The sequence below is a fragment of the Humulus lupulus genome, chromosome 5 (assembly GCF_963169125.1).
Source record: "Humulus lupulus chromosome 5, drHumLupu1.1, whole genome shotgun sequence".
In the NCBI taxonomy this organism is placed as follows: domain Eukaryota; kingdom Viridiplantae; phylum Streptophyta; class Magnoliopsida; order Rosales; family Cannabaceae; genus Humulus; species Humulus lupulus.
Genome location: NC_084797.1, coordinates 167,121,157 through 167,149,156, shown reverse-complemented (window position 1 = coordinate 167,149,156; position 28,000 = coordinate 167,121,157). Strand labels below are relative to the sequence as shown.

The following is a 28,000-nucleotide window of genomic DNA, read 5'->3' as shown; positions in this document are numbered from 1 at the left end:
TATAACACATTCCTTCACCTCGAAACTAGTTTGCTCTCAAGAATGATCCAAACATCAAACTATTCTATCATCTATATGTAAATAAATGTTTATATATATATATATAATTTACATATACCTATAATCAAATCTTTGTTTGAGTAATAGAATGGCACGCCACTTTTAAACTACAAAATAAATACATATACATAACTTTAATGGAATATTCTAAATATTTAACAAATATATTTTTAAAATCAATTAAAAATAAATATTTATTAATTATATTAATATAAATTAAAATATTATAAAATATCATTACATATTTAATTCAAATGTCATAAAATATTATTGTTATAATAATATTTAATACTAAACTAGATATTTATTAATTATATTAATATAAATTCAAATGTTATAAAATATCATTATTATAATAATATATAATAATAGAAGATTTTTAGCGGTTTTCCCTCTCTTCCATGGCGAAGAAGAAGAAATCAGCTCGGAAACCTGTGACTTGATCGGTAGCTCAGGGCTTGCCTTCAATCCAAAATGAGAATGTTCAGGAAGGACTCGTTCTTGAAGATGTGTTCATGAATGGCAAAGATCTGTCTCCGGGCGTGACCCTAAATGAGGCTGTGATGGGAATGATGGACGGTGATGAAATTCAGAATGATGAGCCAAAGGCACCTGAGATGGCTACATCTAGCTGGGCGGACAAAGTGGAGGCAGGAGATTTTCAGGCATCGACTCAAAATCATTGGCAACAATTTACATCGGGTAAGCTTTCCTTTTGTGATCAGAAACTTGAATATGTTGAACCATTGGTTAAAGATGGTAAGAGGATTGCTCTAATTGATATTGATGAAGTGAAAAGCCAATCGGCTAACTGGAGTTCTGCTGTCATTTGTATGGTTCTTGGAGCAAATCCTCCAATGGCTGTGTTTGAAGGATTTATCAAGAGGGTTTGGGGTCATCTAGGGATTGCTCAAATTGCTAGGATGACAATGGGTCTGATTATGGTCAAGTTTAATGATGAGGCTACTCGAGACCTTGTTTTGGAAAATGGTATCCTTCATTTCGACAGAAAACCAGTGATTATTCTCCCATGGACAACTAATTTAAGTGCTATTCGTATGATCCGCTCAGTGCCTCTGTGGATTAGATTGCATGATCTAGGCCTTCAATATTGGGGAAGCAAATGCCTTAGTGCACTAGTTAGTACAATAGGCAAACCAATAATGGTAGATAAGTTTACTCGAGAGAGATCTAGAGTTCAGTTTGCTAGGATCCTGGTGGAGGTTGAAATCACAGACAACCCTCCTCAGATTATTCATTATTGGAATGAGCAAGGTCAGCTAGCGGAGCAAGGGGTGGACTATGAATGGTTGCCTGTCAAATGTAAAATGTGTGATGGTTATGGTCATGCTATGGCTGAATGTCGCAAGGAGATGAAGACTCAATGGGTTAAGAAGGATAATTTCCCCAGAACCTCTCCTGAGGAAGGACGTAATAAGGAAGAACAAAATTTGGATGTAATACCAGCTTTGCCTAAGGAGTTGGCTGAAGGCTCTACTGCAGCAGAGGGACAGAGTTCTAGAGATAAGGAGTTGGCTGGAGGACCTAATGCAGCAGAGAGCCAGAGTACTAGAGATAAGGGGCAATCCCCTAAGAAATTGGGTCATTTGAATAAACAAGGGCAAACAGGGAGCAACAGTAAGAAAGTAAGCAAATATGTGGAAACAGGACAAATGCTAACAAATCATTTTGAGGTGCTTCAGGAGCAGTTAGAGGGGGAGAAAGGAGGACGGGTAAAATTAGATCTTCTGATGGATAACTGTAATATCTTGAGCTGGAATATTAGGGGATTGAATAGTCCGAAAAAACATGTAGCTGTGTTAGATATTTGTAGTAGGAATAAAGTAGGGGTTGGAGCTATATTGGAGACTAAAATGAAGGGGAATAAAGTAAGGGAATTGATGACTAATAAATTTAGGAACTGGGATTTTTACACTAGTCCTGTTACGGAAGGAAGAATTTTGATCATATGGAGGAAGATATTTTTCAAGGTCAGTGTTCTAGAAGAGACTAATCAATTTGTTCACTATCATATTAAAATGGCAGGTCAAAAACACTCATTTAGTGCTACATTTGTTTATGGTCTAAATACTTTGGAGGAAAGGAAGGTCTTATGGCAAATTTTATCAAAGCTTGCTCTTCCAGACTCTTCATGGATTATCTTAGGAGATTTTAATGCAATTTTTACAGCAATGGATAGAAGTGGAGGTAAGCCTGTGTCTAAAGTGGAACTCTTGGATTCTTCTCAGTGGCTTGCTGGGAATCATCTGGACGCGCTTAAAAGCACTGGCTCTTTCTTCACTTGGACTAATAATCAAGATGGGTCTGCTCGCATATATTCTAAGATAGACCATGTTTTTGCTAATGAGGAGTGGCTGGATTTATTTCCTAATACAACAACCATGTTCAATTGGGAAACAATTTCAGACCACTGCTCTTGTACTATTTCTGTGCTGGCTGTGGAGAACTTGGGTGTTAAGCTGTTTCATTTTTATAATTTCTGGACTAATCATGTTGATTTTAAAGAGATGGTTTTAGAAAGTTGGACGAAGCCGATTAAGGGGACAGGTTTGAAGGCCATCTATTTGAAGACAATGCGGCTGAAACATAAGCTGAAGAGATTTAATTGGGATCATATTGGAGACATAGGAGTTCATTATCAAAAAGCTAAAGATCAATATCAGGAAGCACTGTTTCTTGCTCAACATCATCCTTGTGACTTTAATGTACAAGATAAAGCTAAGGCAGCTGCACATACTTTCAGAATTCAGGAGCATATGTATCACAAGTTTTTGGCTCAAAGAAGTAAGATAACTTGGTTAAGGAAGGGTGACATGAATACAACCTATTTTCATGCTTGTTTGAAAAAGCGCAAGGAGGCAAATAGAATAGCTACTTACATATCTGAACAAGGTAGGGTGGTGGATAATTTTTCTGAAGTGGTTTCTCATTTTCTGAATCATTTCAGAGGTATAATGGGAAGTCCTAGTTTAGCTTCTAAGCAGTTAAATAGACAGTGTGTTGAGATGGGATCTAAGCTCTCAATAGACCAGCAGCTCTTTTTGTTGAAGCCTTTCACTCATAAGGAAATACGAGATGTAATTTTTAGTATTCCTAATATCAAATCCTCAGGCCCAGATGGTTATGGTTCAGCCTTTTTTAAGGTGTTGTGGCAGGAAATTGGTAGTGAAGTTTGTAGAGCAGTAGGTCAGTTCTTTGACACAAGCATTATTCCAGAGGAGCTGCTGAATACTACCCTGTCTTTGGTCCCTAAAGTTGACAACCCTACTCGGGCAGTGGATTACAGGCCCATTGCTTGTTTTTGTACACTCTATAAATGTATTTCAAAGTTATTATGCTCTAGATTGGCCAGGGTCCTCCCAGATTTACTTCAATCAAACCAAGGAGCATTTATCCAAGGTAGAACTATAGCTCATAATATCTTAATTTGTCAAGATCTTATCAAGAATTATAGAAGATCTTCCATCTCGCCAAGGTGTGCAATTAAAATTGACATAAGCAAAGCCTATGACACAGTAGATTGGTGGTTTATTGGGGAGCTCCTAAAGGCTTTGTGTTTCCCAGCTAGATTTATAGGCTGGGTATAATGACTTGCTTGAGAAACACAACTTACTTTTTACTTATGAATGGAAGGGTTCAAGGTAGGTTTAAGGGTGAGAAGGGGCTCCATCAAGGGGATCCAATATCTCCGCTTTTATTTGTTTTAATCATGGAATATCTCACTCGAAGTCTCCATCTAGCAGCTCAAGGTTCTGTCTTCTGGTTTCATCCTATGTGCAAGAGTCTCAAACTTATTAGCTTATGTTTTGCAGATGACCTTCTGTTATTTTGTAAAGGATCTCTTTCAGCTGTTAAAGTGATAAAGAGTGTGATTGGGGAGTTCAGTTCTGTGACAGGGCTTCAAATCAATGAGAGTAAATCTCAGATTTACTTTGGGGGAGTTTCTGTTGTTGATAAACAACAGATTGCTGCTGAGATAAATCTGTCAGAAGGGTCATTTCCTCTTGTTGACTGCGTTTTTGGCCAACGACGTGAGAACGTCAAAAACGATAAAGCCTTCAAGAGAAATAAAACGACACAGACGGTTTTTGAACAGAAAGTAAATAACACAGCAATTTTTATAGTGGTTCAGCCCCAATATGTTGGAAATAGCCTAATCCACTTAGAGTTGTGATTATAGATTTGTACTCAAGATCAGATGAACTGAGCCAACTGAGTTTCTTCAGTACAGATTACAAGAATACAATAATTTTTCTAGATACAAGCACTTTCTCTCTCTAGAAAACTCAGACCCAAAATTTCCCAAAAAGTCTAAAAAAAAAAAGAAGAAGCCCCCTTTTGATCTCATAAGCCATGTATTTATAGGCTTAGGATCATACATCTGATATCCCCTAGAATCGGGATATTTTATTATTCTTATTATATTTAAATTACAAAAATATTCAAAATATAACAGAACACCAAATTTGTAGGAAGAATGAGAGATTCCCGCGTGTGCCAAGACCGGTTCTTGTTGGAGCCGTTTCTGGGAATCTTGGCTTAGTCCTCCTCTATCTAGTTGATCCATATCTCCTTCAAGCTGGTCGAACACACCTCTACTGGATAGTCACGTACTTAGCTGGTAGGATATATACTTGCTGGTCGGACATGTGCATGCTGGTAGGACATGCACTTGCTGGTAGGACCACATGCATGCTGGACATATGCAAGTGGTAGGACATGCAAGTGCTGGTAGGACATGTGCATGCTGGTAGGACATGCAAGTGCTGGTAGGACATGTGTATGCTGGTAGGACATGCACTCCTCTCGTCTAACATGGCACTCTGGTCTAGCATGCCATGTCTCTCCTCTAACATGGCACTCTTGGGTAGTAATGTCGTGACTGGCCGGACAAGGTCATGCCTGGTCGGTCATGACACTTCTCAAGCCAGTCAAAATTTTATCACAACTCTGAGAAGTCAATGTATTTATTGACTATTTAATGTGTCTTTTACAGACCATGTACTGCCACTTGTCACCTCTATTGCCACGTCATCGATCTCCAATTTTTGGGTATAACACCTCTTAAGTACCTTGGTGTCCCTATGAGACCAACCAAATGGAAGCATGAAGACTGTGATATCATCATCCAAAAAATCAAAATGCGATTGCATACTTGGGCAAGTAGGCACTTATCTTTCGCTGGTAGAATGCAACTTATCCATTCAGTTCTATTTGGGCTGAGGAACTATTGGATGAGTATATTTGTTCTTCCCCAAAGCATAATTAAGGAAGTTGAAAAACTTTGTCGTGGTTTTCTCTGGGGAGTCAATGGCAATAGGAGCAAGATACATATGGCTTCTTGGGAGAAGGTTTGTCTGCCAAAAGCTTTTGGTGGTCTAGGGTTCAGAAATGGTTTGGTTTGGAACTATGCCATCTTAGCTAAGTATATATGGGCTATCTCTGAGAAGCATGATATGCTGTGGGTTAAATGGATAAACTCAATCTATTTGAAAAGCTCAAACATCTGGTCTTATAAGTTGCCTCCGGATACTAGCTGGTATTGGAGGAAATTATGTAAATTGAGAGGTAAATTCTGCTGTGATGATATTAAAACTGCTGGTATATCTGGAAAGTTTCAATCATCAAAACTATACAACAGTACTCTTAGCCAACAACAGGTTGGTTATCATCGAGCTGTATGGTGTAGATTGTCTATTCCTAAGGATAGATTTTTGTTATGGCAAGTAGTCAACTCTCAGCTGCTTACTCGTGACAATATCCTCCGATTCAGTGTGCCACTTGACTCCCTTATGTGCCCTGTTTGTGGTAGATATGCTGAAAGTCATTCCCATCTTTTCTTTGCCTGTATTCTCCTGTATTCTTTCCAAATAGATTATGGGCCTTATATTTGATTGGATGGCTTTTAGAGCCTGGCTAACTGAGTTTGATAGCTGGAGGATCTGGCTTTCTAGCAGAAATCATGGCATTCTATTTTATATCACAAACATGATTTTTGCAGCTGTGGTATATAGCATATGGAGGAATCGTAATAGATGTGTCTTTGACAATTATTCTAGGACTGCTGTTGGTATTGCAACTGAGATAAAATCTACAATACAACACAAACTTTACATTGTAAAAAATAAGAAGTTGTCTACGCAGGAACAAAGATTTTTAGCTAAAATAACAATGTAATTAGTTGGGTGGGTTGGTTTGTAGTTGCTTGAGATTGTATTTTAGGTAGGGTTTTCTCTTGTTTTAGGTGGGGTTGGCTGAGTTTATAGCCTCTGTTTGTTTAGTTTAATTGGTTTGTATATTTTGACTGGTGGATTAATGAAGTTTAATTCTTCTTCTTGATAAAAAAAATAATAGCTAGACAACTTTACATAGAATAAAACTTAAAATAGAATAAAATTTCCTACACTCCCCCTCAGGTTGGTCAAAAGATATTCTCCATGGCCAGTTTGTTGTTAAGAAATTCAAACTACTTTTTGAGTAGTCCTTTTGTGAAGATGTCTGCCACTTGCTCTCCAGTAGGAATGTAAATCATGCACACCAGTCCAGTTTCTATTTTCTCCTTAATGAAGTGCTTATCCACTTCAATATGCTTAGTGCGGCCATGTAACACCGGATTGTGAGTATTATCAATTGCAGCCTTGTTGTCACAATATAATTTCATAGGAGACAGTTGTAAGGATTTTAGTTCTCCAAGCAATCTTCTTATCCATAAGATTTTACACATGCCGTGAGCCACAACCATGAACTCGGCTTCAGTGCTACTTCTAGCCACTAATGCTAGATAAATCAGCCTCCCAACCAACCTCTGATAACGTTCACGGTCTTTTACATTTTCTACTCTTGTAGGTTGCAATTTGACATTGGGTTCAGTAGGTGTTTTGGTAGGTTTGCACCCCATCATTCCTGTCTCATTTAGTAAATCAAGCACATACTTGCACTGGCTTACAAAAATACCTGCCTTGGATCATGCAAATTCCATTCCAAGGAAGTTTTTTAATGCTCCCAAGTCTTTGATTTCAAATTCTTTACCAAGTTTTCTTTTCAGCTTCTCTATTTCACAAGAATCATCCCCAGTTAGAACAATGTCATCCACATACACAATCAGGACCGCCATCTTTCCTTCTTCTGAATGTTTGTAGAACATAGTGTGATCAACTTGACTTTGAGTGTAACCAAAAACTTTAATACCTTACCAAAGCATTCAAACCAAGTTGTAGGAGATTGTTTAAGTCCATACAAGGACTTCTTCAGTTTACAAACTTTCCCAACTCCAAAGCTATCTTTGAAACTAGGTGGGAGACTCATATACACTTCCTCTTCCAGATCTGCATTAAGAAATGCATTTTTCACATCTAATAGGTGCAAAGACCAATTAGAATTAACTGCTAGAGATAGTAAAACCCGAATAGAGTTAATTTTTGCAACAAGTTCAAATGTCTCTTGATAATCTATTTCGTAGGTTTGGGTGAAACCTTTAGCCACAAGTCTAGCTTTATATCTCTCAATACTTCCATCAACTTTGCTCTTTATCGTGAACACCCATTTACAACGTAAAATTTTCTTCTCCCTTGGTAACTCTACAATCTCCCAAGTCCCATTCTTTTTCAAAGCATCCATTTCTTCAAATACTGCCAACTTCCAACTCGATTCACCCAATGCTTCGTGTATACTTCTAGGCACAACAAGTTCTGAAATATTAGTAATAAATACTCTGAAATATTAGTAATAAATGCTCTGAAATATTAGTAATAAATGCTCTATAGGTATCAGATAGGTGATTGTAAGAGATGTATTTGTCAATCGGATGCTTTATACATGCACAGGTTCCTTTTCTAAGGGCAATGGGAAGATCTCGTGTTTTGAGTATAGGTTTAGGACTCAAATCAAGTTGTGAAGGCACAATATTATTTGGAGATGAAGAAGAAGTAGGAATAAAAGAATAAGAATTACCTGAAGTACTTGAAGGACCATGATTCAGGGCTTCCGTTTGGTCTTGTGCGGGGATGATTAGATGGTCTTTACCTCTATCAGAGATATTCTTCCTAGAATATACCACAGGCTCAAGGTTGTTATGATTTTTAATCAATCGTAGCAATTATGTTTCTGACAAACCAAGGGCAGGTTCGAATTCAATAAATGTGGACTGAGTTTTTTTTTAAGAGAAACATAAAGAATAGTTCTAGGTAAAGGTTCAACAATTTCTCAAAAATTTTGTTCTTTAGCTGAATTCTCCCCCAGAATAAAATATTTGGAGAAATAAGGAGTAGTTCTAGAAAAGAGACATCCATGGTACTATATATACGTTGAGTGACAGGATTAAAACACTTGTATCTTTTTTTATTAGGAGAGGATAGCCCAAGAAAATACATTTTTCAGCTCTAGGATCTAACTTAGATCTAGACCTTTTTTGGAAGATGAACATAAACAGTGCAACCAAAATCTTCAATGGTGTGTCTGAATTAATTCTAGATGCTGGAAGAAACTTTTTCAAACATTCCAATGGAGTAGTGTATTGTAAGACTTTAGCGGGCATTCTATTTATTAAATAAGAGGCAGTAAGAAGAACATCCCCCCGTAAGTAATTTGGAATGTTCATATAAACACATCATGGCACGGACTACCTCTAACAAGTGTTTATTTTTCCTTTTAGCTATTCCATTTTGTTTAGGAGTATCTGGACATGGAGATTGATGTAAAATATATTTATCCCTTAAAAAATTTCCCAAGGTGTGATTGAAATACTCTGTTCCATTATCAGTGATTAAAACATTGATATTTGTTTGAAATTAATTTTCAATCATTTTGTAAAAATCGATAAATATATGTTCAACCTCATATTTTTCCCACATTAAATAAATCCAACAAAGACGAGTATGTTTGTCTATAAAAGTAACAAATCATTTTTTCCAGAATTGGTGGTAACATTTGAAGGTCCCCAAACATCATTATGAAATAGATAAAACAGTTTTGAAGAATGATAAAGAGATTTAACATAAGATTTTCGTTGGCTCTTGGCCACTAAACAAATTTCACACTGAAAAGATAAAGGATTTAACATTTTAAATAGTGCTGGAAACAAATGTTTTAATAAGAAAAACTAGGATGACCCAATCTATAATGTCAAACCATTATTTGATCATGAACAAAAAGAGAACTAAAGCTACTAAATCCTTGAGCAATTTTATTATTGGATGTCTTATATTTGAAATAATAAAGGTCATTAATCATCCTAGCATTTCCAATCTTTTTCCCCGAACTCTGGTCTTGAAAGAGATAGTGAGATTCATAGAAAACCACGCAACAATTAGAATCTCTAGATAATTTGCTGACAGACAAGAGATTGCAGGTAAGTTTAGGAACATGGAGGACATATTTAAGATCTATCCCCTCAGAGATTTTAATTAAACTTTTTCCTGCAATAGGTGAGAAATTACCATAAGCTATTCTAACTTTTTGATTTCCTAGACAAGGTATATAAGATTAAAAAAAATTAGAAGAGTTTGTCATATGGTCAGATCCTCCGGAATTTATTATCCACAGAGTAGATGAATTCTGAAAACAATTTAGAGCATTTATTTCTAATATTTCATTACATGTATGTGCAATAGAAGTAGTAGGAATACTAGATGAGGACGAGGTAGTGTTTAGCAGTGCATGAAGGTGATCCATTTGTGCCTTAGTGAAGGGGCTGGACTCGGCTTCTTGTGTAGTAGGAGTGTGACCTAACCTTTCTCTCTTTGCTTTGCTCTTCTAGTTTGCTAGCTTGCCATGGATTTTCCAATAGGTCTCTCGAGTATGGCGAGGTTTATTACAGAAATCACACCAAACTCGTGGTTTTTCTACAATTTTTGGCGAGTATGGGATGTTCCTGCTATATCCTGCTCCCATGGTGACTAAGGCTGAATCCTCAACAACAGATCCAAGTCCTTTCTTTCCCAATATAACACTCCTTCGACTCTCCTCTCCCCTCCTCTCTTCAGACTTCCGAGAACACCTCACCAATAGGAGGTAAAGGAATCTTCCAATGATTCCCCCTTACCTCATCAAACTCAACATTAAGTCCAGCTAAGAACTTGTAGATTTGAGTGTTCTCAATAGTTTTCTTAAGATGTTTGCCATACTCAGCTAATTTCCATTCGTACGTGTCAAAGAGATCCAAGTCTTTCCATGTTCTTTTCAGAGAATTAAAATACTTTGTGACAGTGTCCTCTCCTTATCGTATTTCACCTAACTTGAGATTCAACTAAAAAATCATGGACTGATTTTCAAGATCAGAATATATCTAAACATCATTCTCCCAAAGCTCCTTTGCCGTGGGGTAGCACATGTAGTTTAAGTTGATTTCCTCCTCCATAGAATTCACCAGCCACGCCATTATCATAGAGTTTTCAACATCCAAGGCTTCATAGGTCAAATTCTCCTCTGTTGGAGCCTTTTTCTTGCCTGTTAGATATCTCATCTTCCCACGGCCTCTCATGTACACTCGGACAATTGGGACCATCTCAGAAAGTTATCCCCATTTAGTCGGATAATGGTGATTTAGACAAAGTGGGAGTCAGATGAAATTGTTTTGGCTGGAATAGTTTGTGGAACAGTGGGTGATATGGCTGGAAGGTTCGTGGATTCATTCGAGGCGTCAGACATGGTGAAGAAGGAGGAAAAATATGCAAAAAAAAAAAAAAACGATAAGGGCTAGGGTGAAGTGTACGACTGGCTGTGATACCAAGTCAAAAAAGAATGATTTAATTTTCTGATATATCATGTATATAAAATGATTACAAAAATCCCTATTTAGGGAAATAACTTAAAGAATAAAGTCCTCAATAACTACTTTGAATAGTCGAGAGAACATAGTTATTCCAAAAATATCGTAAAAAAGAGAAATGTCCAAAAGGCTAATAAAAAACAACAGTCATATATACGCACATACCTCTACTTAAATGGAAGGCTACTTAAATATAGATAACTCTTAACACACCGAAAGTAACAACTATAATTTGATCTATCTGTTTCAAGAAATAATGACTATTAGAATATAAATAAGTAATATCATTGAATCAACAAAACAGAGTCACCAACCAATTACAATTTACTACTCTTCTATATTTATGATTGTTAGTTTGCAAGCTTGATGGCATAATAATAACAATATATTGAATTTGCGTATGGTAATTTAATTAATAATATACAAATGGTCTATAAAATTTACACAAGAGGGTCACATAAATTATTCACACACCCACTAGAACTCAAACTCAACATACTGGGGTGGGGATTTTACAAAAGTAGAAGCAGCCAATGGTGTCCGACAAATCATATTATTATTTTGTTCCTTATTTCTTTCTTAATCAAAGACTTATACACTGCAGGAAATTCTAAGTGGCCACGAATTTAATTATGCATAGACACACAGATATGTATTTCTTCTACACCTAATCTAATAGACAACCATTCTAATTGAAAGAAACATACTACTCCAGTAGTGTAATAAATATTTTCTACACTTGGCATATATATGGTTGTATTCAAATATTAATATATGTCTATAGTTACAAGACATATATACCCACAGTATTAAAAATATAGAAGCTTACTTTTTACTTTTCTTCTATAAAATATGTCGAATGGGCATATATTTTCATTTCTTCCAATATTGTCTAAAAAAACTGTCAAATGAGCCCAAATGACTGAGCCAAATTTCGAATGTACTCATTCAATTGAATTTTAAATCATGTTTTAATGTCCTCTATATGCAAATAAATTCAAACATAGGGATATTATGGTCATTTTACAATTACATGCAAATACCACTATTTAATCCATTTAAATAATAATGCAATAAACTATACAACAAAATAAAATAAAATAAACTCATTAAAATATTATTTCTATTATTATGCTCTCTTGAAGCAAGTCGTAACTAAAACTAATTAGAAATCATTAAAAACTTAAATGTATTATATGTTGTGTAACATTGGCTTGAATACAATGGTATAAAAAAGCATAGTGCATACATACATTTTACATACACTAAAAACAGAAGATCGATCCTCAAACAATAAGAATAATTTGAAATAGTGGTATTGTTTGTTAACACTTACAAAAATAATTTTTTATTTAATTAATTAAAAATTTGAAAATTAAACATAAAATATGTTTGGTAACTCTATTTTTATTTATTATTTTTTAAATTTAAATTAAAATTTATTAAATTTTGAAAATAGAATTTTTTCACTTTCAATTTTTCCTTTTTTTTTTTAATTTTCTTCTTCAAATCAACACCTTATATTGTTAAAAATAAAAGTTATCAAACATGTTTATTATTTTTTGTTTTTAAAAACAAAAAACAAAAATAGTTACCAAACATATTTTTATTTTTAAAAAATAAAGAAACAAAAATAAAATAATATTTCTATTTTTGTGTTTAAAAAATTCAAAAACAAAAATTTTACCAAACTGGCCCATTGCTAACAAAAAAACAAAGGAAATTAACATATATACAGCAAATTTGGAAAAAAATTCTAAAAATACGGTATTTTAAACTAATTACAATATTACGATAACCTATGCTTATTATATAACCCACAACCCACTATTACCAACATTTACCTAGTTATCCATATTACCCATCCCATTACATGTTGAATATCACACTCCAAATTTGTATCAAACCATTACAAATATTATCATGGACAACATATATATATTAACATCTTCAAATCAGTTTTGAATTACTTATTTGCAAACTTGCAAAATTGTAATCAAAGTTTACACTTGAGAAAATCATATTGTTGAAAGGTCATAATCATAAAATTATTTAAAAATATAGCAATAAACTTGTAACAAATTTTTACAAACAACATTATGGATGCTCATCTGTTCCGATCCAATATTTTTACCACTAACCAATCAAATCAAATCCAATACGTTTTGGCCTACAAATCCAATACAATCAAATTGTAATTGGATTGAGTCGATTTATTTTTATTTTTATTTTTTATCTTTGAACCTAAATTTTGATATTAAACAAATTAACAAGTAAAACAAAAAACATACAAAAAACTAGACACTATGGAGTAATAATACCAATTTAAGTCTTTACAATGGTCACATTATAGTCCTTTAAATATTAAATTTACAACATTAAGTCTATTAAACACCATGATAGAGAAAGGCTAAGTCTACAAATCCAATCAAATCCAATTGTAATTAGATATCCAATATTTTATTATTGGATTAGTTCGGGGTAATTTGACTGGTTTGGATCTTGAGCAACCCTAAACAACATGATAGAGAAATGCTAAATAAGAACTTACATGTTACAAACCTGTGACAAGCTTTTACAAACAACGACAACAATGAATTTACATGTTACAAACCTGTAACATGCTTTTACAGATGCGTAAACCAGTTACATAAAAACATTTACAAATATATAACCAAGTTTTACAGATTGTAAACAAGTTTTACATTTTTGTAGGCAGCATTTATAGAATAATTCCTTGCTAATTTTTTTTATTTTTGTAACAATGGTTTACATAACTAATTTTATAACTAAAAAAATTATATTTGTGACTAATATTTTCAAAAAATAAGTTGTAAATTTAGTTAACATATTTGTAACAAAAATATATAAAATTAAGTTTGTAACTAAAAGAATTTTATAATTAGTATATACAAAAATGTTAAATTGCATTAAACAAGTAACATATATATATATATATTTTTAAATTGTAACAACTAATAAAGAAATAGATTATATTGATTAAATATATAATATTTTATGTAAGCATAAATATTTATTTAATATTAATAATTATATTTATTTTAAATATTTATAAGTAAAATAAATTTATTTGTAATCATTATTATTATTATCATATCAAAAGTATTGGGACTGAAGAGAAAAAGACAAAAAATAAATTAAAGTATTGCGACTTTTTTTATATATAATATGAAAATTATAATATTTGTATTATAGGGATTAATATAATTAAAATAGTTTAAAATATAAGATCAAAATTGTATTAATTTGATAAAAAAAATATTAAAGTAATTTGACATATAATATTTTAAAAAAAGTTGATTTGACAAAAAAAAAATATGCAGTTCAAAATTATATATTAATAGGAAACAGGTACGGTGAAAAAAACACGTGTATACACTAGTTAGTTAGAGCACAGTAAATTTGTAATTTTTTTACTTTGCCGTATAAAACGAAATTTTTTTAAATCACCGTGTAACGTGTAATTTTGGACAAAAAAAACTGAATAATTTGAAATACATTATTGAGCATGTGGCAAGAATGCATACAAAACTAAATTTGAAAAAAAATAAACAGTGTCTCAACCGTTGATATTGTTCATGATCCCTAAAGATTTCTTCCAAAAGTGTTTACCGACCACTTTGGTTTCTTGGATATGACAAGAAGTCCACCAATGGCTCCATTAACAAAACTGCATCCATACCCTATCAACACTGGCTACCAACCAAAGCCATTTTCAGATTCGGATTGCTGCCTATAGTCTTCAAGAGGATTTGTGTCTTGACATTTCTTTGACAAAGGAAAATCACATAATTCTACATTCCTCTCAAATGAAGAATTTTGAAATGTATTAAATTGCCCGCCTCGTGGAATTGGCCCAGAAAGGTTGTTCCCAGAAAGATCGAGATATGAAAGAAATGTAAGGCTTGCCAATTCTTGAGGGATTCTACCAAAGAGCTTGTTGTTGGAGAGATCTAATGATTCAAGCTCTTTCAAATTCCCAACATCTGGTGGTATAAGGCCATCGAAAGTGTTATTTGAAAGGTTGAGTACCTTTATAGCCCGAAGATCTCCTATGCTGCTTGGAATTTCTCCATATAAATTGTTGTTTGATAGGTCAATAGCAGTGAAGATGGTCAAGATCTTCACAAATTCAATTTCAAGGCCTTTTTGCACTATAATAATTGAGTCTTTATAGTATTCGCCAGCAGCTTCCATGTATTTCAATTCTGGCTTATCTGCATTAGAAACTTCTGTATTGATGGCACTCCACTTGATAAAGTACTCTGATGTTAATTTTCCACTAAAATCATTGAAGGAGAGATCAACAATCCGTAACTTTACAAATCCCAAACCTTGATGAGAATCCCATATTGGACCATGAAATTTGTTGAAACATAGTACAAGAACTTGCAACTCTGGTAAATTCTGGAGCCAAAAAGGGAACACATCATTGATGTGATTGTGTCCAAGATTTAGAAGTTGCAATGCTCTGCAGTTGATCAAAGATTTCGGAACCTTCCCTTGCAATTGGTTGTGACTGAGATCCAAAGTCTTTAAACTATTTCCTTTTAACAACGTTTGAGGTACTTTCCCACTAAAATTGTTTATTTCATGTCCAACACCAGGAGTGAACTACTAGAGCTAACCAAGCAATGTGGAATTGTGCCATTTAAGTAATTGTTTGACACATCTAAAACTTCAAGAACACTTAAATTACAGAACAATGGATCAACTCTTCCACCAAATTTGTTTTCTGAGACAAAGAAATGTTTTATGGATGGTGGTGGGACTATAAGTGAGCCTTTCATTCTGTTGAAACGAAGATCTAGTAATGCCAATTTTTTCCAAGGAAGAGTAATAAGTTGAGCTCTTTCCCAACCAGTGAAGGAGTTGTTAGAAAGAATCAAATTAGACAAAGTCTCAACCCCTATGTTGAAGAACCAACTGGGAATCTTACCTTTGATTTTGTTGTTGGATAGATCTAAGTATCTTAATTCATCTTGGGTTTTTAGGCACTCCGAAAAACTTTCACCAATGTGGCATGAAGATAATAGTAACGTGTCAAACTTATGCACACTTGAATTTGTACCTGAGGTTATGGCTATATTACTATTATCTGAAAGACCAAGGTACTGAAGCTTACTATTCTCTGGGAAGATTCCCAAATGAAGAGAGCCACTTAAGTTATTTGATTCAAGTTCAAGCTGACGTAGGTTTGGGAATTCAGAAACAGACATGGGAATTTGTCCATTTAAATTATTATTTTCTATTTATAGATAGCTCACTGGCGATGAAGAGACATTGTTGAATGCTTGAGGACCTGTAAAAAGGTTGTTTTCTAGCCAAATCTCTCTCAAAGAAGGCATTCTATACGAAGATTACGGAACTGGCCCACTTAATGAAGTATCTGATATCACCAAGTATGAAAGTTGGGTTATGTTTGTGATTGTGTATGGGAATATCCCACTAAAACTTTTGCCAAAAAGATTCAAGTTACTAAGCTGGCTGAGATTTCCCAGTGAAGATGGAATTTGACCTTCAAACTTTCCAGAAATTGTTAAATACTCAAGTCGTTTTAGGTTTCCAATTCAAAAGGGAAGTTCACCTGTGAGTCCAGTATGATAAATTTTAAGAAAAGCTAGCTTTGAAAGGTTTTGAAATGTAGATGGAAGCTGACCCAATATATTTTCTCCAGAGAGCTGAAATTTTTCAAGTTGGGATAGGTTTCCCAGTGTAGCTGGAAGTTGACCATTGAAATTGTTGCCTCTGAGACTAAGAGATACGAGTTGGGATAGATTCCCAAGAGACGGTGGAATAATCCCTGAGAAATTGTTGCCTATGAGACTAAGAGATACGAGTTGGGAAAGATTCCCAAGAGAAGGTGGAATAATCCCTGAGAAATTACAATATGAAGTATCTAATTGAATTAAAGACTTAAGGTTGCCAATGGAATCTGGTAGTGTTCCAGAAAACCTTGTGGAGGAAAGCGACAACGTTTTTAGTTTACTTTCAACATGAAAATTTGGAAGAGAACCAACAAGGTTTTCATTACGAAATAATTCAATGACTTGAATATTAGGCAGTTGGAAAATGTTTATGGGAAATTCGCCATGCAGATCGCAATAAGAAAGAGACAGAGATATCAAGTGAGAAAAACTTAAAAAGGGCTGAGTTGACACCGAAGCAAGATTCACATCATTCAAATGAAGTTCTCTTAGCTTTGTCATGTTTTGCGAAAGTGTTGTCATCCTCAAATAAGAAATACTTTTTACTTTAGAATGATCAAAATATATATCTGAAGAGAGATCTAGAGAAATCAAATTTGACAATAAAGCAATTTCAGATGGTTCAAACCCAGTAAAATACGAGGAAGAGAGGTTGAGATGGGTTAACCTTGGAAGCTGAGAAAAGCTTGCGGGTATCTTTGAGAAACTGAAGTTGTTGTAAGCAAGGTTGAGCCTTTGAAGTTGAGTCAAACTAAAGAGGCTACTATTGGAACTTAGAGGCCCTTGAAGGGAGCTGCTACTTAGATCAAGCCTTATTACTTATCCTGTTTCCAAGTTGCACGTGACACCATTCCACTCACAACAATCGTTTCCCTCAATCCAAGACTTCATCTCTAGGTTAGATAAGGAACAAGAACCAGTGAAACTGGAGTTCTTAAAGCCAAAGTCTTGCTTTAGTTGTAACAAAGCAGAGCTTTGGTGTGGGAGGCATCTTGGTATGGAGGAAGTTAAAGAAGAATCCACAGCATGTAGTACTAGTGTCGCAACAGCACCATACACGATGAGGCTAACCAAAAGGAAACTATTTTGCTGCAAGTCCATTTCTGTAGAAAGATAAATTTATTGTGAAAAATTTGTTGGGAGAAGAGACAATATGTGGTGTAGGACTAGGATTTTAATGTATTGACTACCATTCAACTACACATACGTTTATAATATGTTTAAAATTAATATCATTTTAGAGGTTTAAAAATTTGGACAAAGATTTTTCAACGCATGATGATAATTTTGAAGAGTTTTTCTTTATCTTTAAATTCTTTCCTCCCTTACGCGGTATAACAAAGTTTAAGACTATAATTTTACATGTCGGTTGAGGACTATTAAAACAAACAACAGAAATGTTAAAGAACATTCTAGGGACACCCTATATATACTGTCATCAGTTATCCGTGTAATTCTATATGATCAACATAGTTGAATTAAATTACAATATTTAAGACCCAATATTAATCCGTAATAATAGCATTATGTCACGTCTTACTGTATTGACACTTAGATTACCTTGTAGCAATGCTCAACAAAAGATGATGCACACCTCACTTGTGTATCGCATTGGGTGTCTATTCGATCAACATGGGTGTGTTTGAAATATTGTAATTATTAATTCGAATAATTACTATGGTAGTAATTATATTTATGAGTAATTCTATTATATCTTAAAATATAAAGTTTGTTTGGATGTTGAGTGATAATTACTTATGAATTTTCATTGTTATGTTTGGCAAAACAGTTACTAATTACACAGAAATATAATATTATGTAATAAATACATTTTAAATTTATAGTAATAAGTAATTACATAATTTAATTACACTTAATTCTCATGGGGCTATGAGAATTGGAGAGTGTAATTGAGACCCATCAATTACATACACTACAACAATTATGCCCATATATTACATTAAAATATAGCATATTTTAAAAAACGCTATTGTTTGACCGGACTAAAAATTTTAGGTGCTAAATTATACTTAGGCGCCAAATGAAAGACAAAAGCAAAAAATCTCTAATAACCCTACGCCTCCTCTGTTTCTCTCTCATGTTCTATCTTTCTCTCTCAGCAACTCTCTCGTTCAATCTTTCTTTCTTTCTCTCTATTTGTTGCAGGTGTGCAACAAGGTGATGGGGTCCGCGGCTTGGGTCGTGTGACAGGGAGGCTTGACTCGTGGGTCTACGGCGTGGCTCGCTCGTGGGTGCGACGGTCCTTGCGGCGGTGGGTCTACGGCGTGGGTGCGGCGATGCTTGCGGCGGTGGGTCTACGGCGTGGGTGCGGCGGTGCTTGAGCTCACGATCTCCGAGTAATATATATGTGCTCTTTTGGTGGCTGACCTTGCCATTCGTGGTGGACGCAGTCTTCGTATGAGGGTATTAATTTTTTTACAGTGTTTAATTTTCATATGTTGTTTACCACATCAAATGTTTGTTCTTGAATCTAGGTATATCTTCTTTTTGAATCTTGTTATTATCTGTGGATTTCTTGAATCTGAGTATTGTATATTGAGTAAGTAAGAAAATGTTATGCTCAATATTATTTGTCAGGCCACCTGTTCCGGACTTGGGTAATAATGCTATGATGGATGATTGGGTCAAGCAGTTTGAGGAGCTTGCTGGCTCTCAGGTACTTCTCTATTTCAATCATTTGGGTGTTGAAATTATTTTGTGATGAAATTATTTGAAAGTGTTTGTACGTTGAATTGTTGATGTTGCATTCAAGGTTTATTGATGTGTTTGTTTTTGTTGCAGGAAAAGTTGGCATATTTTAGAATAAAAGAGCTTAAGGATGTTCTCACTCACTTAGGTCTTTCAAAGCAGGGGAAGAAGCAGGTGAGCTGGTGCCGAGCTGTCTTGTTTGTTGTTTTTCTATTATTACCACTTATGTTAGATTGACAACAATAACCTCTAAGTGTGTACTATATTATGACAATTTTTAATCTAGGCTATTAGGGATTTTAACTTGCTCAAGTGTTGCAAGTTATTGTTTGTTATTTGTTTCATATTTAAGAGTTTTATGGTTTTTACATCTGAAAGATGCATGATTTGCTTCTAAATGTTGTAGTTCATGGAGCTTTGAGGTGCTGGGCTCTTCTCTCTGATGACTTGGACGATAAAGTGATGCCCACATTAGTACCTGTTTTGTTCCCATGCTTGCTTACTATTGTTTCATCCACTCAGGTTTGTTTGTGTTATATTTTGGTTCCCATTTTGGCAGCTCTTTAGAATCCTATATTGAGTGTATTTTGATGTTTTTTAATTTTAATTTAATTTTATTTTTTAAGGGGTGTTATTTAAGGAAATCTGAAATAAGCATAAATAGTCAATTATGCTTTTGAGTTCACATTAGTATTTGCACATGTGCATAACAATGTTAATTTTGAGTCATTTGCTTTATTGAACAAATGAGTGAGGTAAAGAGGCCAAATGAATGAGAATTTTATGTCAAAACTTCGCGAGGAATTTGATGGTTCAAGTAAAAGTTTAAATTGCTTACCAAATGACTGAATCGTACTTGCATTTTTGTCTGTTTGCAATCTCTGGGCATCTTATTTATTTCTTTAGCTAAAGGTGGGTAATATGCATAGTGATTAGTAGTCCTTAAGGAAGGGACTTCTATATTACAGGAGAGAGCTATGCAGGTGATTAACCTTCAAACTCGTTTTATGTTGATTTAATGGATTAAGCTGTGTAGGCATTAGTAACAAGTATCTCAAAATTCATTTGTTGAATTCATGTTTGAGCCAATCAGTTCTCCAATTTCTTCATACTAATTATATTTTATGCACACGTATATTCATATATCATCAATACTTTGTTTGAATTGTGGTTTTCTTTGTGGGCATCTATGTACTAGGACATTATGTTCCTCAGCTGAGCCAGGCAATTGTAAAACACAACTCTGCAACAAAGGAAAAAGCCATTAATCTGAAGGGTTATATGGTACTTGTTATATGGTAATTATTCTCTATAACATATTTTTATTATCCTCATGAGTTGAATATATAGTTATATGCGTGCTATATTAGAATGGGGTATTAGACATTTGATAGTCTACCTTTCTTTTATGCACCACACCTTACATACAACTTTTTCAGCATAAGCTCTTTGATAATATTTTCGTAAGGGTGACATTTTTTCTGTTCAGAGTTTTATTTCTACTACCATGCTATATGTTATAGGACTAGTCATCTTTAGCTAACTTTCGTGAGCATCAAGTTTCCATCTGTGTTGGACCCTCATGTCTAATCACTAAAAATATTCAACTTCAGTTACTGTAGAGGAAGGTTGGTTGTTAAAGTTCTATTGATTTCTATTTAGGAACTCATAGATTGTAATTATTATCCTAATTATTTGCATATATGGTTCTTTTCCAAGCAAAAGTGCAAAATATGGGTTATTATTTCATGTTTAATGCCAGACTACAAAGCCCCACAGCCTCATCTCCATAAGGGGCCTGTGTGCTTTTGCTGGTCACATAATACAGGAATTTCAACGAGTGTTTATACAATGTGAGGTTGTATAAGTTATTTGTGTTTTAAGTAAAATTTGAATATATCTTTTTCTTACCTTTATTATACTACTTGAAGAACATGGAACAACTTAAATTCTACCTGTCACATTTGTTTAGGTGAGTATCAATGTGTTTCACATATTAAAAGTTAGAACATTATATACTCCTTACTTTTACTGGTTATAAATGCCAAACTTATCTAATGTATTGTTCGTGTTTCATCTTTTAACATTCTGTTTTATATATTGGACCAACAACTTCCTTCCACATTTTCAGGGATCTGGTATATTGTGGAACAAGTATGATTTTCCTGTATTCTTGCTCTCGGAGAGTAGTACGAAGACCATCCAAGAGGTAGTAAGTGTCATTTCATTTGGTTTTCATTTTGTACCGTCCACTGAAGAAGTGAAACCACTTTTAAAAGAAAAAGTCTAGTTATTTCAATTTTCATATTAATGGACTGTATTTAATTGTTGTTGATGTTTGCCCCCCCAACCACAAGACAATTTTTTGGCAGCTTTAGTTTATTGTTAATAAACTTTTTGATGTCACTCATATGCAGGTTTCTGAAGAAATTTTGAAGAGACAGAGATCTTATACCACTGTTGTGGCTGAGTTTGATCTTGTGATGCAGGTAGCTTGTTTGTTTTTAACTTTCTAGTGCATTTTATTGACTTTATCTCGCAGACATTTTTTGGTTGTTGGCTTAATGATGTTTTCAAGGAATCTGTGATACATTTGTTTTGATTAGACAGTGAAATCTGGAACTCGTGATTCAGAATCTTGTTTGAAAGAGGAGACCTGCCTTCCATTAGGGGGATACAGGTAACTCATTTTGCATTTGTTGGTATCCATAATGAAGTCTAACAGCTCTAAATGTGGTTCACGATTTGTATTTGTGTCTCATCTCTCTTTTGAGTTCGAAATCTGACTTGTATTTTAGAATGTAGTCCTTATTCTCATTGGCTTGGTTTTCATTTTCTTTCTTATTATATTTTATATTATTATATGTAAATATATGTGTGTGTGTGTGTGTGTGTGTATTTATTGTTTTGAGTGGGGAAGATTTCATGGGATTCTTTTTCTCAGTTTTATTTGTACAGGGGAGGTCAAAAGAATATGTATGTTGGTCTATAGTTGAGCTTTGTAGGATTCAAATCTTTGATGCTGAAACTTACTTCCATCAACTTTCAGTGTTTGAAACACATATTTAGAAGATCAACACATTTCTTCTTATATTTATTCTTTTGACCTTCCTAAATTACTTTGAATTTAACTATTGCTCATAATTATGAAGGGCAGTGTTTGGTCATCACTTCCTCCGCTTAATATCTCCTCCTTAGATCAGGGTAAGCCTATTATATTGACTGTGGCGTCAATGGATTCGGCTTCATTTTTCCGTGACAAAAGCCTTGGTGCAGACTCCCCAATATCAGTAAGTTTTAAGTCTTATCATGTTGCTTTCCATGTTGAAATGTGATATTACATCTCTGAAGTTTAGGAAACCCTTAATTAACATTTTTGTGGAATGATTTTAGGGCATGATTGCACTCTTGGCAGCGGGCGATGCACTATCACATTTGGAGGCTTTCCATGACCTTAATAAAAAGGTGAGTGAGATGTATATAAGAGTTCCTTTAAAAAAAAGTGCTTATAAGAGTTCCTTGATATAGTGCCTTCGTAATGTTTTTTTTTTCTTCCATATATGGGAAGACATTGTTCTAGTGGCTTTGTCGTCTCTTAACTTGGCAAAAAAGTATTTTCTTTTTCAGTGATCACATTTTCATCAATCCGATTTATGAAGACTGTACTATATTCAAGTGATTGTGTGTTATCTTATTCATTGTCTTTATATTGCTTGTCTTGATTTTAATAGTATATGATTTTCAATACGTCTTTAGACATGTAAGTGGGGCCTCTCCTTATTACACTTGTCCCTCTTAGGCAATGTAACAGCTCTATAATAAAAGGCTAACATCCTCGCATCTATACTACATGCTGAGGTTGTCTTTGATGTTATCTGCCCAATCCATTATTTAGTTATTCTTGTTGGTTTAAAGAGAGAAAACTGTTCACTTCATTAAAAAAATGTACTAGAAAAAATATAAATAATAAGGCAACAAAGGATGTGCCTGCACTTCTGTTTTGTCATTTGTTTTATTAAAATGTAGGAATCTTCTTTTCAATCTCTGCTCTGCAATTTTTTTCCATTGTATTGAAGCATTTATCTATCTCATTTCAACATTTCATATTTAAGGTGTAAAATTTGAGCCTCTCTCTGTCATTTTAGATTTTCTCTAGAAATCCAAGTCTCATCTTTTTTTCTTTCTGCAATTTTGGGTAAAATCTGAATCTGAATCTCATATTATAATTGTTGCTCTCTCTATAAAATTGTCTACTATATTCATATCTATATTCATATTTTATTACTTCTCTTACTTTTATTTTTGTTATAATATTATGCTAACTTCAGACACAATTTAACTGTTAGAATACTTAATTTATTGTATGTGAAACTCAAGCAGAAATTTCTTCTATACCTCTTCTACTGCCTTATCTTTACAGGTTGTATGAACTCATTATTAACTTGTTAAAACAGTAAAATACAAATATGCTGAAACATATTGATATACATTCACTGTATTCTCTAATGGCAGCAAGTTGTTTGACAAGTTTGATTTTATTTGCATTGTATTCTCTTTTCTTATTTATAGCTTTGGTAAGTTATAGTTTATATGATAGTTATGGGATTGGCTTTGCATTCACTTGTTATATTATTTATTTATTTTAGTTTTCATCTTGCAGTTGTTCCCAAGCTTTGTTTGAATCTTCATTTTGTTTTCTATTATGCTTATTTATATTTGGATTTCTGAATTCTGTTTTGTTCATGTTGATTATAGTCAGTAATGATTTAAATGGGGCTAATTGTATGTTAGGTTTGTGGCATCAGCTCTCCAAACCTGACTGCTTATCTTTCTCTATTTATTTTTCAGAGAGTTTGAACAAGTTCCCTCGAAGGACTAGTACTCCATCTGGGGTTCATAGTCAAGCACAACAATCTGAAGAACAGCTACAACAACAGCAACAATAGCATTAGCAGCAACAACATCATCCAAACTATAGTTTGAAGTAAAAAATGTTCAAGATTATAAAACTTTATTATGTTATGCTTTCAAACTTAAGTTAGAACTAATATCTTATGAAGTAGACACATTCATGGTTTGAATTAGTTATTTTTTAATGTAATACTTATAGTTTATCAATCTATTGAAAATTACATTTTATGATTAATTTTGTTTTTTTTTTATCAAAATACAATAATGAAGATCTTTTAATTAAAAAAAACCATATAAGTATACTTATTAAAATAAAATTTAAAATATATTATCCACACTAAAGTAACAAAATTTTATTACTATATGTTACGATTTAAAAACATATTATAAGCGAAACAAATCGTTATGATATATATAATATAACAAACTAAAAATGTTATCAAAATAATTAAATGTAACAGTTGAAAAGTGTTATGAAAAAAGTACAAGATTAAACTTCAAATTTATAACCAAAAACTCTATCTAAATGTTATTATTTGAATATTATAGCACCTAAAAATGTGTTATTTAATAGTTTAAGATAACACCGAACATAACATTCAAAAACTGTTATAGAAAAGACTGGACTTTTAATAACAGGGGCTATGTTAGCATTTTCAGAAATGCTATCAATAGTCCCGGATAGCAGTTTTTAAGTGTTATGAATACTGTTTTTTCTTGTAGTGATAGTTACTCACCACTAGAAATATAGATTTTAACTTCGGTTTTTACACATGAAATTGTTGGAAAATACATGAAAATCGAAGTTAAAGTATTCAATAGGATTTTAACTTCAGTTTTAGGTTTAGCTCTCAAAATAAGAAAGACATTTTTGTAATAAAAAAGGCGGAGACTTTTAACTTCAGTTATTACCAAATAACTGAAGTTAAAAGTTCTATATATCCGACCCTATCACTTCTCTCATTTATTAGTCTGAAACTAAACCCTAAGAAAAACCTCCATAGCCACCATACGGGAGAAGAGGGTTTCACCCATTACCCCTATTTTTTTTCTTGTTTTGTACCAATTTTTACTACTATTCTTGCTAAAAAACAAAAATACATCATATATTTTGGATTATTTTCTATTTTTAGAGGTAAAAGAGATTATTTGGCCTTGGGTATGAGTGTGGTTGGATTTAGCAATTTCTTTCCATATTTTGAGCATTCAAACGTGTTCTTCAACTTGAAAATAGGTATGGATCACTAAATCTATATTTGTAAGGTTTTTTTTTTAATTTTTCTTTATTTTTCAGATTTATTTTATTTATTAATTTAATATATTATGTTTTGATAATGTACAGGTTTTAAGAATTGCTAATCTTGATTCAAATGTGTATTTGAGCATTGAAGAAGGTATGAATCTCTAAAAGTTTGTCTACATTAAATTTTTTATTAATCCAAATTTAATAAAAATTTATTTGTAATTTTTCTACTTTTTATTTATTTTTGAATGTTTATTATTAGTTACTATAAACTCAATGAGTAAACTCAATAACTGTAATAATTTATTTTTGTTTAAACTTTTTAGGAAATTGTTGTTTTGGTGGTATTTGGATTGAAAATTGGATTAAATTTTTTGTTATTTGGGTTAAAAATTCGTCTAAATATTAATTTTTTTAGAAAAAAAAAAGAATAGGCTTCGGTTATTTGGAAAAACCGAAGTCTATTCTAGACTTTTAACTTCAGTTTTTACCCAATAACCGAAGTTAGAAGTCCTCACTACATGACATAGGCATGTATTCAAGACTTTTAACTTCGATTATTTGGTAAAAACAGAAGTTAAAAGTCTAGAATAGAGTTCGGTTTTTTTCCAAATAACTGAAGTTAAAAACCCCTTTTTAACTTCGGTTTTTTGAAGACTTTTAACTTTGCATGGATAGACTTCGGTTTATCTGCCTTAAAAACCGAAGTTAAAGTCTCTTTTTGTAGTAGTGACTATGTAATTATATGGTTAGACAAATACAAAAAATTGAGTAATTACTCCCATTTACACTCAATTCCAATTACAATGTTGCTTTCCAAATGCAACTTAAATGAATTTAATTATGGGGTTTTCATAAATACACATTTTTTTGTTTAATATTTTTACGACCCCTAAAGTTTTTTTTTTCAATTTTACTAACTCAAATTTTCAAAAATACGATTTTAAATTTTCATAATTACAAAAATACGATCTCAACTAAACATCAACCCCGCAGTAATACAGTATTGAAAAAGCAACATAAACTCAACTAGACAACAACTCCACAACAATATAGTGTTTAAAAAAATATGCATATCAACTAAACATCAACATGTTGCGTCAACCAAAAATAATATATAAAACAACATTGAAAAACTTATTACTGCATTGTACAATGTGTTAAAAATAAATTAAAAATATATATCAGAACATATGAACATAAACCCAAAATATACTTAAAAATAACATTGAAAAACTTACCACTACATTGTAAAATGTGTGAAGAAAAATTAAAAAATTACTCAATTAGAAATCAATTAAACATCAACCTAAAAATATACTTAAAGAAAACTAAATATATACCCAAAATCAACTCACACAACAACAATAAAGAAACTGAAAATTTTATATTTGCCAAAAAATTCACTAAAAGTACAAAATCAACTAGATGTCTGGTAAAATATACTTTAGATAATCTACACATATACTTAAAATAAACTAAAAAAATCACTAAAAATCAAGCCATACAACAACAACAAAAAAAAAACTAAAAATATAAATAACTAAATTGCACTCAAAATAAAAAAAATAAAAAAATAAAGCTCACAACTCTTAATATAGAAAAATACATATACACACCAGGGAATTTTTATTATTATTTTTTTTTGAAAAATCCAATCTATTAATTTTTCAATATATTTCAAAAGATTTAATTATTTAAAAGAAATATACATATTTTATATAAAATGTGCATTATGTAAATATTATAGGAACAAGTGAATGTGTGAGTAGTAAAAAGAAATATATATATATATATATGTATATCTTATATTATAAATTATCAAGGGAAATTTTAGACAGTATGTTTAATAACATACTTAATTTTTTTTAAATGCCAACATAAAATACTCTCCCATATATATGCCATTTTAAAATTTTGGACAAAAATACCCATATCACTAACCGAGACCCCTCACCTTCTCTCTTCCCAGCCAAACCAAACTCTTTCCTCTTCCTAGCCAAACCAAATTCTTCCCTCTTCCCAGCCAAACTCTCTCATTTCTATCTCATTATTTTCTCTCGGTTCACATTCTCACCATCTCTCTCAAGCGAAGCTCTCTCTCTCCCCACAGTCGCCGTCGGCACCGTCTTCTCCATCGCCGGCCACGGTAAGGTAAGACATTCGGTTGTCATGTGTTTTTTTAAAAAAAAATTTGAATCGTAATGTATAAATCGATGAAATGAGTTTGATTGTTAATCTTTATTTTGCAAAAAACGTAGCTTAAAATGGGTTTGATTCTATGTGCATTATGCAAATTCTGCAAAAATTTTGTGGGTCGATGTTCTTTCGATTCCACATCGATGCTCCATCGATGACATACAGTGAGCAATTGATGCTCCATCGATGGTATATCGATGCCATGTTGATTCTTTCATAATCGATGGTTTATTGATACCACATCGATGCATAATCGATACTGAAGTATAATCGATGCACAATCGATGCCACATCGATGCTACATCGAGTCCATATCGATGTTGATCATATATGGCATCGATTCGACATCGATACACCATCGAT

General features: G+C 33.0%; 2 protein-coding genes across 2 annotated transcripts; both read left to right on the top strand.

Moving 5' to 3' along the window:
* The first annotated feature begins 575 nt into the window (after window positions 1–575).
* On the top strand, window positions 576–5,975 carry LOC133779652 (uncharacterized). Its single transcript, XM_062219587.1, has 3 exons — window positions 576–3,378; window positions 3,894–4,065; window positions 5,249–5,975. Exons 1-3 carry the CDS (start codon window positions 576–578, stop codon window positions 5,973–5,975), a joined length of 3,702 nt encoding a protein of 1,233 aa, XP_062075571.1.
* A 15,350-nt stretch (window positions 5,976–21,325) lies between these two features.
* On the top strand, window positions 21,326–25,603 carry LOC133779651 (nicastrin-like). Its single transcript, XM_062219586.1, has 7 exons — window positions 21,326–21,343; window positions 21,416–21,493; window positions 21,702–21,773; window positions 21,891–21,964; window positions 22,442–22,574; window positions 22,678–22,749; window positions 25,538–25,603. The coding sequence occupies exons 1-7, from the start codon at window positions 21,326–21,328 to the stop codon at window positions 25,601–25,603; spliced, it is 513 nt and encodes a 170-aa protein (XP_062075570.1).
* The last annotated feature ends 2,397 nt before the right edge of the window (window positions 25,604–28,000 follow it).